At 38.0% G+C, this 13,619-nt stretch overlaps 2 protein-coding genes and 1 long non-coding RNA gene across 3 annotated transcripts; 1 reads left to right on the top strand and 2 right to left on the bottom strand.

The window, feature by feature from the left end:
* Nucleotides 1-1,697: 1,697 nt before the first annotated feature.
* On the bottom strand, nt 1,698-4,056 carry LOC107563418 (red-sensitive opsin). The gene is made up of 6 exons (XM_016248333.1): nt 3,841-4,056; nt 3,215-3,511; nt 2,921-3,089; nt 2,583-2,748; nt 2,262-2,501; nt 1,698-2,175 (listed from the first exon to the last, which is right to left on the bottom strand). Exons 1-6 carry the CDS (start codon nt 3,941-3,943, stop codon nt 2,077-2,079), a joined length of 1,074 nt encoding a protein of 357 aa, XP_016103819.1. The 5' UTR covers nt 3,944-4,056; the 3' UTR covers nt 1,698-2,076.
* A 1,904-nt stretch (nt 4,057-5,960) lies between these two features.
* Nucleotides 5,961-7,186, top strand: LOC107563818 (uncharacterized). Its single transcript, XR_001606150.1, has 3 exons — nt 5,961-6,519; nt 6,769-6,803; nt 6,985-7,186. It is a non-coding gene; the product is annotated as an uncharacterized lncRNA (long non-coding RNA).
* A 340-nt stretch (nt 7,187-7,526) lies between these two features.
* LOC107563511 (blue-sensitive opsin) lies at nt 7,527-10,870 on the bottom strand. Its single transcript, XM_016248443.1, has 5 exons — nt 10,324-10,870; nt 10,046-10,214; nt 9,690-9,855; nt 8,057-8,296; nt 7,527-7,917 (listed from the first exon to the last, which is right to left on the bottom strand). The coding sequence occupies exons 1-5, from the start codon at nt 10,694-10,696 to the stop codon at nt 7,810-7,812; spliced, it is 1,056 nt and encodes a 351-aa protein (XP_016103929.1). The 5' UTR covers nt 10,697-10,870; the 3' UTR covers nt 7,527-7,809.
* Between the last annotated feature and the right edge of the window lie 2,749 nt (nt 10,871-13,619).

Genomic DNA, 13,619 nt, shown 5'->3' with positions numbered 1-13,619 from the left:
TGAAAGCAAGACTACAATGCATCATTTTGCTGCATGATTCTTTTCCTTCAGAAAACAATGAAACAAATATGACCTTTTTTTCCCTAATTTTATGAGAAATTTTATAAAAGATTTGAATGACATTCAAGCAAAATTGTATTGCAAATAAATCTCTTTAGGTCTTACCAAATGTTGTTCAACTTGAGTTCAGCATTTCCCAGGAAAGTAAACAATGGGGTTTTAGCTAAATATGTACAGTCAAGACTATTCCAACTTTACTGATGGGTCCCTCAAATGGATCTGTGAACAGATGAGACATTATTATACATATATATTATTATAATTATATACATATATTATCTTCCACTTCTACTTATTCATAATATATAGAAGTCCAGCAGTTTCCTGAAGATCAAATTGGTGAAGTACCCTTGTGTTATTGGTGTTGGTATAGATGAAAACAGACTCACCCGTTGTGTCGTTCCCTTGTTGTCTGGCAGCACAGGCCACAAAGGCCCACTCTGCCATTTTGAAAACCCTGGAGATCAAAAAATTCGAAATTGAATCATGGTTAATGTCAAATCCCATTCTCATTTTCAATGAAATGTGACCAGAAATAATAAATATTGCAGTGGTTGTACATGTTACAACATTCGTGGTTGGTGGTTGGCCCTTCCTTTGCTTTTTATGTCTCCTTTTGTGGTTAAAATCACATTCATCAAACTGGCAGCTCATCATCATAAAGATTTTCCTTGTAACTTTCTGATGTGAAGTGAATTAAGGCTAGCTGGGAGGTACAGGAAGTGCACCCAAATCTGCATGTGAAATTATGGGCCTTAACTGTTGGTATGAAAGCACACGTCCATGCATACTCTACATTTGCACTCATGCACACACAGGGGCACATGGATACTCAGAATTAAAAAGGTAAGACCTTAGTTCGAGGTTAATCTTCCTTAGATAAGAAGTGCTTTTAGTGTCACATTTCAATTGAAATTGCTTAGCCCCCTTAGGCTTAAATGGGGGAATTGCAATTGACTTGCTCTTATTTGTAGACTTCTAAGTGACTTTTAAACTTTCAATCCTGTCTTGTAGCCTACAATAAAACATATTGAATTGAAAGTTCTTTTCTTTTAAGTGGATTTTGTCTGGCTGTCTTAGGGATTTCAGTGAAACATGGGAAACGTGTAAAATTGAATTAAGAGACAAGACCATTTGAAACAAGATAATGGACTCTTTTCACATTTCCAGGTTTGGAACACAGACGTAGGAGACCATAGCAAATATTGTTTTTCCATTCCCAATAACTTCAGCTGCAAAAGACAAATCCACTATTGGATTTCCAAGACTTTCCAAAATAGGAAAAACATATAGAGATGGATTGTCACGGATAATTAGGATGTCAAATTTACAGTCACTTCCTCAGCAGCTGTAACATCCTTGTAGCGTGTTGACTAGTTATTGATTGACTGATTGAAATTTAATGCCAGGGGAATATAAGTCAGCATTAAATATTTAAATATAAAATATGATCATTTTAATTCTTGTAATATGTCTAATAATGAAAGACGAAATATTTATTTTGCTGCTTTTTTATTTTCATCAAAGAAAAAAATAGAACCATATTACATGCTGTACATGGGCAGGCATCTATCTATCAAACATTTCTTTGTCATTTTTGTTTTCTTGCAAGATGGCTTAAAAAAATCGTTAATACATTGCCATCCAGCAGAATTGTACATTAGAATGAGGCGAGTTCTTTTCGCTGTTAATTAATCAACACTGAGTGTCACATTCCCACAAAGAAGTGCTGTATATATGCGCACAACCTTCTGAATAGCCAGTGGACAAATGATTGTGTGACAAATGATTACCATAAAAACTGTAACATCGTTCCTGTGGATCTTATGTTACAGGGCCATTGAGAAAGTAATGTTAACACACACTGTCATGCAACATCCATCACTCCAAGGGAAATATCTGGAAGCAGAATCATCAAGATACGGTGAGGGTAAACAAGGAATATAAAAAGTCCTATTGTCATCTTTTTTTCCCATGTCGGAGTCAAGACGTTTGCTCTGAGATCTGGTGTGCAATTTATGCAGGAGCCACAGAGGACACTTCTGTCTTGGATGTGGACACCTCGGAGCCATCATCCACCTTCTTTCCAAAGAGCTGCATGATGCATACACGGAACTGCAAAGAAAGACAAATCAGGATTATTTTGCAAAGTTTTCTCAATGTGCTCAAGGTCTGAGCTCTGTTAAACAGTATTGGCCTACCTGTCGGTTCATGAAGACGTAAATGATGGGGTTGTAGATGGTGGCGCTCTTGGCAAAGTAGGCAGGCATGGCTGCTGCCAGTGGGTGGAAGGCATAGCCTGGGTTTGCAGCAGCAAAGCAGGCGAAGAACGTGTAAGGTCCCCAGCAAAGACAGTAGGCCAGGATCATGACAACCACCATTCTGGACACTTCCTTCTCTGCTTTCTGTGTGGACTCCGAATCCTTCTGCTGCTGGGCGACCTGTTGGAAAGAAATTATAGATGCTTAGTGCCTTTTTACAAACGGGAAAAACTTCTGAAAGCAGTCCAGGAGACAACTTACAGCATGAATGGCCAGCCACACAGCAATGTAGCAGAGAATGATAATGGCCAGAGGGATGATACAGCAGGTGATCATCAGGACAATCATGTAGGACTGGACGCCAGGGTCCTCGCTTCCACTGAAGACATCAGGCCCGCAGGAGGTCTTTAGACCGTGAGGCCAGAATCTTTGAAAAGATAATCGATCGGAAGATCCACATTTTAGCTTGTGTGGAACTTACATGCTTGTCGTACCAGCCAAAGAATTCAATAATTTTATGTTCAATGAATATACACCTAGCTGTCAAATGTCAAATGCTGTCAAATCATTCATTTAGATGATTTAATAATGGATTTTACCTGCTCCAGCCAAAGATTGGAGGTGCACACCAGAAAGCAGACCAAACCCAGGAGAAGATGATACCAGCAGATGCCCATTTAGCATCAAACTTGACATTTCCAAATGGTTTGCAGACGACCACCCATCTTTCCCAAGAGATGATCGTCAAAGACCACAGACCAGCGATACCTGTTGATTGTGTTGTTAGATACTATGAAAAACCTGACAAAGTTTCAAAAATGTCAAATATTAAACTTTGGTCCAATGCATTTCTCTGTAGTTGTGAACAATTATGTCTTTGGGCAGTAACTTACCACATACAGACACGGTGTAGCCTTCAAAAACACACATGGGGTGTCCGAGGATAAAGTAGCCAAAAATCTGGTTGATGACACTGATGGTGCTAGCCAAAAGAGTCTCTCCTAGATCAGCTATAGCGAGGTTGACCAGGATCCAGTTAAGAGGGTGACGGAGCTTCTTAAATTTGGCTGTGGCCACCAGCACCAGGCCATTGGTGAAGGTCGAGGCAATGACCACAAAAAACATCCATAATGTTGCTACGTTGTACACCCATCGAGGGGCAATGTGGTAGTTGGGTCCCTCAAAGGGATCTGGAAATGAGAAACAAAGAGCAGTGATATCACCTTGAAGGAGTTCTCACTTAACAGCCATTGCAACCAACTCTCATTTTTCTAAAGCTTCCCATTTATCAGTCTGAAATTGTTCTTTGTCCTGTATGTTCCTTCTGGCAGGTCAAAAAACAAACATTTGAAGTTTAAGACTGACTATAAAAAATTCCTTTCCTATTACTTTGTCACTATTTTGAAACAGTTTTAAGCCCACAAAGATTTTCACATGGCTTTATTGTTAACAGAATATCTCTGTTTTTCAAATTACAATGTGTTGAGAAATAATACAGAAAAAAATACTAAAGACTCACTCCTGGTGTTATTGCTGTTGGTATATACAAACATTGTTTCCCTCGTCGTTTCATCTCCCTTTCGCTTGGCTGCGAAGATTGCATCTCCCCACTGCTCTGCCATTGTTGGCCGTTGTTGTGTAGCCCAAACCTGTAGTTACCTGGCTGTTGTAAAGGTCTGGGCCTTTATGTTTGTACTATCTGTTGTCTCTGGCCAACTCGCACCGACAGACTTCGGGCTCCTGTCAAAATGCTTTTATATGCGAAAAAGGAGGATGCCCTGGCTTACAGGTTGGAGAATTTTTGAGGTCAAAACAGGTATCAGGAGCAGAACCAAGACTCATTCATTAGGCTTACAGGAGGCCTAAGCTACTGTTCCTTCCTAGGATTGTTGAAGCCATCACAGGTAAACCAAAACAGTGTGCGGCGACATTTGGCATGACCGAGACAGGAGTGATTTTAAGATGACAGCGCCCTTTGATGCTTTCTAAGTTTTAAGTAAATGTTAAGTTTAGGTCACAGATCATTTTTGCCCTTGACTGAAGCTTCTTGGACAGTGTGTCAAGAGTGACTTTTATTAAACATGCATAAGATAATTATTGCAAGTAAAAACATGGCATTTTCTGAAACAAAAACAGCATTAGAGTGGCCTGGCTTGTAAAAATATCAGAATCCTCTCTGGTGCTCAGTAGAACTCTGCTTTTTAGGTTTCAAAAAATGCATAGAAAGGTTCCATTATGGGTTTTACAATAAAAAATAAAGTTTAAAAAACTGAAATGGCAATAAAGAAATAAAACAGGATTCTAGAGTTACAGCATGTTTTTTGTATAATGGCCCCTGCTGCCTACTGCAGGAGTAAAGAATCTTTACATTATTTTAAGTTGTTTGTAGATTGTATTAATTGGCGCATTGCACAAATACTGCTCATTTGCACATTCATTCCTTATATACTGCATAGAATCTATTACGTAGCTTCTATTCTATTATATTCCGCACTCACACGCACACAAACACACATGCAACATTCAGCACAAAAATGTTTTTAGGTGTATGTGGTTCAAAGGATATTAATATTATTAAAGAAGCTGTAATTACTTTTTCCAAATTTCAAAGATTTTAGGCCGTTTCAATATATACTGCAGGTTCACCTAAGTCATAAATAATGTTAAAATGACTGCACAACTTGACTGAATACTTTACAGAGTATAAGTCTTTTATTAAGTCTTAATAAAGGACATGAACATTTTCTCAATGATATCAGTGTCATTGTAAACACAGTTCCACAGTTTATGCCCAACAACTTTTAATCATTACTCTTTCGTGCCAGTTCAAAACAATTTCAATCATACTCATCATGTTTTGTGCAGGGTAAGTCAGACATCTAGGTTACAGTCCAAGTCCAAATCAGCTTATTGGGACAACTGGGGTACCCAGGTACCCTTCACACAGGATCCTAATTAGTATTGACAAGGATGCCGCCCAAACCTTCCTAATCCCACTGGATTGATGGTTCAGTTTAGGGAAAGCAGGGTTTATCTGAAAATCTTGATGAGGTCAGTTTTAATCTCTCCCTGTTTCTGACGATAGGCGTTTTCTTTCTTTCTTTTCATTAAAGAAGCTGTAATTACTTTTTCCAAATTTCAAAGATTTTAGGCCGTTTCAATATATACTGCAGGTTCACCTAAGTCATAAATAATGTTAAAATGACTGCACAACTTGACTGAATACTTTACAGAGTATAAGTCTTTCATTAAGTCTTAATAAAGGACATGAACATTTTCTCAATGATATCAGTGTCATTGTAAACACAGTTCCACAGTTTATGCCCAACAACTTTTAATCATTACTCTTTCGTGCCAGTTCAAAACAATTTCAATCATACTCATCATGTTTTGTGCAGGGTAAGTCAGACATCTAGGTTACAGTCCAAGTCCAAATCAGCTTATTGGGACAACTGGGGTACCCAGGTACCCTTCACACAGGATCCTAATTAGTATTGACAAGGATGCCGCCCAAACCTTCCTAATCCCACTGGATTGATGGTTCAGTTTAGGGAAAGCAGGGTTTATCTGAAAATCTTGATGAGGTCAGTTTTAATCTCTCCCTGTTTCTGACGATAGGCGTTTTCTTTCTTTCTTTTTCAGTCATCTGCTTCTCCTTCTATTGTGGCAAAGTGGAGCAGGAGGAAGTGAACGCTAGGACGTGAACAGACCAAACCAGTATGAGGATGGAGCCAACACAAAGACAAGAGCAGTCTGTAAACTTTTTTTTTTTTACTCTACCAGTTGTTTCCTTGTTTTTAAGAATTGTACTGATATGTATGTTATTCAGATCAGGTATTTGTTCATTATGATCTTTTAGATTTTCTTTAAAAGTGGACTTAATGGAATTAATATCTATGCTTTGGTGGGATTAAGAATCAAGGGTCACTATTGTGATGTTTTGTTGCTATCAGAGTGTACATCACAGATATTCAGTGATGTAGTTGAAAAGGATGTTTTTCAGAAACAGATGGATCAGAAAGTATCATGGGACAGCCCTCAGTCAGTCGTATGTCTGGAATTCCGCTAGTTCTGAACTATTCGTGATTGGCAAAAGTTCACTACTAGCAGAACTCGGATATACAACTGAATTCTCAACGAAAGCTCAAGAATAGTTTGGTCTCACATGGCCTGCCATTGGACAACTGCTATATTCACGGTATATAGTGCTGAATGTCTATTTTTTTAAAATACATTTGAATGAAATTAATCCATACGATAGATGTTAATCTAACATGGGCAAAACTTTGCTTTTACTGCTCATTGTTTCTCTAACATCATTTGTGGTTTTAATTTCTAGATGAACTACCAAGTTGATTTGCTCATGATTTGACTGTGTTAGGATGGTTTGAAAATTGAAAAAGCTAACTTCACATTCTTTCTTTGCACTTTTCTCTTGATTTGGAAGTGATCTACTTATTGGATGAAGTACAAGAAGTTAAGGTGAGTATAAAGCATGCATACACAAATCAGTGACGTGAGCAATGACACATTGAAAACCAATGTACATAAATTCTCATGATTAATTATTAGTCCAATAATTAAAAAATCATGAAATATTAGTGCAGCAATTCAATGCAAAGTAGTTTTGCATACCAGATAATACTCTGACTTTATTTTTCAGACCATCCTTGGATGTGTTACTCCATTACTCATAACCGAAGGGCTACGGACTTGATTACAACCAGATATATGAGATACTTCTCTGTTATCATGTTTTAGTTGTGGTAAAATGGTGTGCTCACTACATCAGTCTGTTTAAAACAGGAAGAAATAAGACAAATGTAATATATAAACCTCAATTCTAATTCTATTCTTAAAAAAAAAAAAAAAAAAACACTTGTCCCTTTTAGACTTGCACTCTATTCATTTGCTGCTTGTTTTCTTTATAATTTTTTTTAACTAACACTAGCGTTCTAATCTCTTTGTATTCTATCTGTTTTCTTTTCATTTATTATCCAATTAACAAAAGCAAAAAATACCTCTAACACTAGCTTGCTCTATTCTATCTGTTTCCTTTTTTATTTATTATATTATTTAAAAATCCTTGCTACATGTACTGCATTACGATAACTGAGACTTGTTATAGCACTTGCATATCATTGCTCTTTTGTTGATTTGATTGCTTCCATTGTCCTCATTTGTAAGTCGCTTTGGATAAAAGCATCTGCTAAATGACTAAATGTTAACCATTGTACGTCACTACTCTTCAACTGATACATTTAACAACACAATTCTTTGTTTCATTGCATTTATTGTACATTTTTAATGATAACAGTTAACTTCTACTAATTCTACTGGTTCAGCAAGCCAAGACCAAGTTACAAAAATGTTGACATTAAAAGCGAGAATTCCTATTGCGTCTATGTTTATTATTTACAATCGTTGTAAAATTGTTTCACTGCCACAGTGGTTCTGTCCACAGGATGAGGTTACATTGAGAATGGGTTTATTTCTCTGGCGCAACAGATGAGACCTGGGTGACCTGAGATGAAGTTGAGGCCTCATCTTCCTCAATATTTTTGCCACAGACCATCTTCATCATACAGGAACGGAACTGTGTTTAAAAAGAAAAGAGCAGAACATGTTACTTGAAGTGATAGTCATGCCATGTGAACATGGCATTTGGTACTGTAGCCCTGTGGGGACAAACTTCAACAATACTTCAAATCTCCACTTAGCACATAATGCCATACCTGTTTGTTCATTAAGACGTAGATGACAGGATTGTACACTGTAGAGGCTTTAGAAAGGCAGGATGGTATGGTTGCCATTCTCAGATCAAATGCTTCACCACGGTGAAAAACTATCCAGAGAGAAAAGCTAGCATATGGTGCCCAGCATACCAAGAAGCCGAACACCATCACCACCACCATCTTTGTCACCTCCCTCTCTGCCTTCTGGGTCGAAGCTGAATCTGCTTGAGCTTTGGCTGCCTGGTAGAACAAACAAGGGATTTTAGAGCACCTGGCAACGTGACCAGCACTACAATAACCCATATACAGTCTCCATCTAGTGGACACGAGCAATGCGTATCCCAAAGCATTAAAGGGATAGTTCACCCAAAAATTTAAATTTTATGTTTATCTGCTTACCCCCAAGGCATCCAAGATGTAGGTGACTTTGTTTCTTCAGTAGAACACAAACAGAGATTTTTTAACTCAAACCGTTGCAGTCTGTCAGTCTTATAATTGAAGTGGATGGGAATCACGGCTTTGAGAGTCATAAAACATTCACAAACAAAACCAAATTAAACCCTGCAGCTCGTGACGATACATTGATGTGTAAAGACACAAAACGATTGATCTGTTCAAAAAACACAACAGTATTTATATCGTTTTTTACCTCTGATTTTCACCGCAATGTCTGAACTGTCCTGAGTGCGTTCGCATCTTCTTCTTCAGCCTGCGCGTGAGGCATCCTTTTCTTCTTCTTGCTTTATGGCGGATCGCAGACTTATAAGTGCATTACCGCCACCTATCTCTCAAATGGACCATTGACACTCTATCTACAATCTCAATTAGGAGTGTCAATGGTCCACTTGAGAGATATGTGAAGGTAATGCACTTATAAGTCTGCGATCCGCCGTAAAGCAAGAAGATGCCACACGTGCCTGCTGTTGAGAACGCACTCAGGACAGTTCGGACATTGCGTGAACCAGAGGTAAAAAACTATATAAATACTGTTCAGTTTCTTGCTGAAACTTATCTTTACACATTAATGTATCGTCACGAGCCGCAGGGTTTAATTTGGTTTTGTTTGTGTATGTTTTTTTTTTACTCTCAAAGCCGTGATTCCCATCCACTTCAATTATATGACTGACAGACTGCAACGGTTTGAGTTAAAAATCTCCGTTTGTGTTCTACTAAAGAAACAAAGTCACCTACATCTTGGATGCCCTGGGGGTAAGCAGATAAACATAATTTTTTTAAATTTTTGGGTGAACTATCCCTTTAAAGAGTGTGGCAGAGCAATGAAAGAAATATATCATTTGTTCATGTAAAAAAATACATAATAAATGTTATTTAGTGTTAGTATAAACCCTACCTTTATTATACCATTTAATTTTATAATTTGAATGTTCATGTGGCTAAGGTTTTCCAATTGAAATAAAGAACAGAAATGAACAGAAAATAATATGGTTTTGTGGTCTTAATATTTATTTAAATCAATTAATTTTTGTATTTTTATAGAAATATCTAAAAAACAACACTGTGTTGTTCAATAAAATTATTTTCCTCACCCAAACTTTAACTCTTTTCTCGAAACATTTCACTAAAATGATTCATTCTGGGGCAGCTTTTGATGGGAAATACAAATTGTACTCACTAATTTGAGTGTGATGAGTAGTTGGCCATAACAGAACACGATGGTGCCGAAAGGAACCGCAAAGCAGAAGCTGAACAAAAACATGACGTAGGATTCGTTGTTGTATTTGTTGTTAGTGGTATACCAGTCAGGTCCACAGGAGCACTGCAAACCTTCAGGTATGTACCTGTAAGAGGAGAGATCTCAGTGAAATCGATGGCACAGACAACAGAGTGAGGATTTCACTTCTAGACTTGAACTAGTTGTTTAGGAGTGGAGCAAAAAGGTGCTAGGTGTTGGTTTTCTTTCTTCAGGTTAAGTGGAGGGAGGCACTGTGGCTTTGTTTTTATCAGTGTGTTAGGAGCAGTGGGACTTACCGGCTCCAGCCAAACAGTGGAGGGAGTGAAGCTGCCATTGCACTAATCCAAGGAAGTATGCAGCCAGCTATGGCATGAGGGGTTTTGAAGGTAAAGTTCCCAAGGGGTTTGCAAATGACCAGCCACCTTTCAAATGCCACTACAGCAAGAGACCACAAACTCACCATTCCTGCAAAAATAGAAAAACAGTTTACTGAAACTATCTGTGAACTACAATGAACTACAGAAGCTTGAAACACAGAAGCTTTAAAATAATGTGGATGCTTGTTGCATTTTACCTCCAAGCGTTGCAAGGAAGCCCTCAATTTTACATGCTGTCGCCCCAAAGATAAAGTACCTATTAAAGAAGGAGTAGAATGATAACGGGGAACCAAAAATGGCCACGAACAGGTTGGCAATGGAAAGGTTAACAAGAATATAGTTAAGGTGAGATCTGAGTTTCTTGAATTGAATTGTGCAAACAATGGTAAGGATGTTGATTGAAGTCCCTCCGACGAAAATAAAGAACATAAAGAAAGACATGGCCATGAATACGCCTTGGTTTCCCAGGTGGTCCTGGGGGACCAAAAAAGGGCTGTAAGCTGAGATGTTGTTGATATCTAAAGAGATGGGGATGTAGAAGTCTTCTTGAAACTCTGGTACTTGCTTCATCTTGCTTGAAACTGGCAACCACTCCACCGAGAACGCTATAACGCCTTAAAGCTTAAATCAGTTGTGTTATTTCCTTCGCAGATTACTGCAGCATCGCAAGAAAATAAAGTCTAACCCGTATCGATGTAAATTCTCTCTTGGTTAATGACCAGATGAAGCCTCCCTCAATCAATTTCTAAGTGATCCATCTTTTATAAGGATTCAAAAGATTCCTTTTCGCTCCTCCCAAATGGTCTTAATGGAAGGATTTGTGCTTTGTTGTCATCTACCAAACACACAGGCTCTTGTGCACACACAGACAAAACTACATCTGTGTATTGCGAGACACACAATTCACCTAATCTCATTTCCAACAACAAAACCTGGCTAATTCGGATCATCCCTTTCACCATGCAGTGTGGTTCTGAGTTAGCGATGGCAGGTAATCTGCTGCACAGTGCAGATAATGCAGTTAATCACTTGCAGTTAACCCCTCTTTAATCTGCTTCCCATTGTATTATCTCCAGCTTTGAGCCTGGAATCACGGCCTTTGTGAAGAGCCTTAAATACCTGACAGCTGAAATGCCCTTGACACTCGTCTGTAGAGGGTTCTTGTATCAGAGCCGAGAAAGGAACTTCAGCTTATATTTTACGTAAGTAAAATCTAAGCAAAAAAAAAAAAAAAAAAAAATGGATAATGTAAAATGCAGTGAAAAACATGCTTGTCAGCACAATGCATCACATAGAAATAATTATGAATTGTCAATAATGACTTCACAGACACAGCATTTGATTGTATTGTTGATGTTCATGACTGTTCATAATTTTAGGTTATTTCATGTTCTGTATTTTGATTAGACAACCTTAGATTGCTTTATGAAAGTTGAAACAGAATGATCTATTTCAGCTTTCATAAAGGGGAGCCTATGAAGATTTTATAATTATTAATTAGTTAAAGTCAAAAGTCAAAGTTTATTTATAAAGCACTTTTTAAAAAAACAGCAAGTGTTTATTAAAGTGCTGTACACACATAAAAGAATAAAAATATCAATGATACAAACAGTCAACAACACAAAAGAAGACAAGAAGACACCATAAAGACAATAAAAGAAAGCAGCTATCACGTAGCGTCAAACGCCAGACTATAAAAATAAGTTTTTAGGTTAGATTTAAAAGCAGCAAGTGTTTGAGCCTGTCTAATGTAGAGGGGCAAACTATTCCAGAGCTTTGGGGCCGCCACTGCAAATGCTCGGTCACCCCTGCTCATCAACTTTATCCGTGGGACAACTAAAAGCAAATGGTCAGCAGACCTATAGTGTTCTTAGCGGAGCATACAGCTTGATCAAGTCGGACAGATATTTAGGTGCTAAACCATTAAGAGATTTAAAAACAAATACCAACATCTTAAACTGAATCCTAAAATGGACAGGTAACCAGTGAAGAGAGGCGAGAACGCGTATGACGTGTTCCCGCTTTCGTGTACCCGTCAGCAAGCGAGCTGCCTCATTCTGGACCATCTGCAGTCTGGAGAGAGAGGCCTGACTAATACCTATATAGAGGCCATTACAATAATCCAGACGAGTTGAACTAAAAAAATTAACGATTCTTTTAAAGTCTTTAAAAGACAGGAAAGATTTCACCTTGGTGAGTTGTCTCAATTGGAAAAAACTAGATTTAATTACAGAGTTAATCTGTTTGTCCAATTTAAAATCACAATCCATGATAACATCTACATTTTTTACATAGGGCTTCACAAGGAGTTTCAATTCACCAAGGTCCAAATCTGATGATTCACAAGTACCTCCCGGCGTAAACAGTATAACTTCTGTTTTATTTTCATTAAAATTAAGGAAATTTAGTTTAGGCCATCCAGGCCTTAATTTCCTCAAGACACTGCAATTGGGGCGCTAAAGAGCAAGTATCTTTTCGTTTCAAAGGCAGATAAATTTGCGTATCATCTACATAACAATGAAAAGAAATACCAAATTTCCTAAAAATATGTCCAAAGGGGAGCATATAATTAACGATTCTTTTAAAGTCTTTAAAAGACTGGAAAGATTTCACCTTGGTGAGTTGTCTCAATTGGAAAAAACTAGATTTAATTACAGAGTTAATCTGTTTGTCCAATTTAAAATCACAATCCATGATAACATCTACATTTTTTACATAGGGCTTCACAAGGAGTTTCAATTCACCAAGGTCCAAATCTGATGATTCACAAGTACCTCCCGGCGTAAACAGTATAACTTCTGTTTTATTTTCATTAAAATTAAGGAAATTTAGTTTAGGCCATCCAGGCCTTAATTTCCTCAAGACACTGCAATTGGGGCGCTAAAGAGCAAGTATCTTTTCGTTTCAAAGGCAGATAAATTTGCGTATCATCTACATAACAATGAAAAGAAATACCAAATTTCCTAAAAATATGTCCAAAGGGGAGCATATACAGGGAGAACAGAATAGAATCCAAAATGGAGCCCTGCGGGACCCCACACGTGAAAGAAGCAGTTGAGGAGACAAAGTCTCTAAAACGAACTGAGAAAGTTATTTCGGACAAATAGGATCTAAACCATCCCAATGCAGTACCCTTAATACCAACTAGGTGTGTCTCACACGTCCTGAAAAGTGAAGCTGCGGGCTCTTTGATTGCCGGTGGCTGGCTGCAGTACAGGTCATAAACCCCGCCCTCTCCATGTAAACGAATGGGACTTGAGTCAAAATAAAAAAATTAATTACACTTACACAATTTTCCGAAAGATGGTTTTGGTCCTTTAAGGTAGTTATCACGCTGATATATGTTCAATTGTTCGTTTTTGTGATACGTTTGATTTTAGCTAGTAATTTGATGCTATAAAAATAGGGCGTGTCGTTATGGTTGATTGGGCCTGCGGGAGTTTGATACCGCGACTCCACCTCACGACACTACTGCGCAGACTCTGGCTCCAAA

The sequence above is a fragment of the Sinocyclocheilus grahami genome, unplaced genomic scaffold, assembly GCF_001515645.1.
Source record: "Sinocyclocheilus grahami isolate Dianchi unplaced genomic scaffold, SAMN03320097.WGS_v1.1 scaffold3.1, whole genome shotgun sequence".
NCBI classification, from domain to species: domain Eukaryota; kingdom Metazoa; phylum Chordata; class Actinopteri; order Cypriniformes; family Cyprinidae; genus Sinocyclocheilus; species Sinocyclocheilus grahami.
This window is presented reverse-complemented; position numbering and strand designations above follow the sequence as displayed.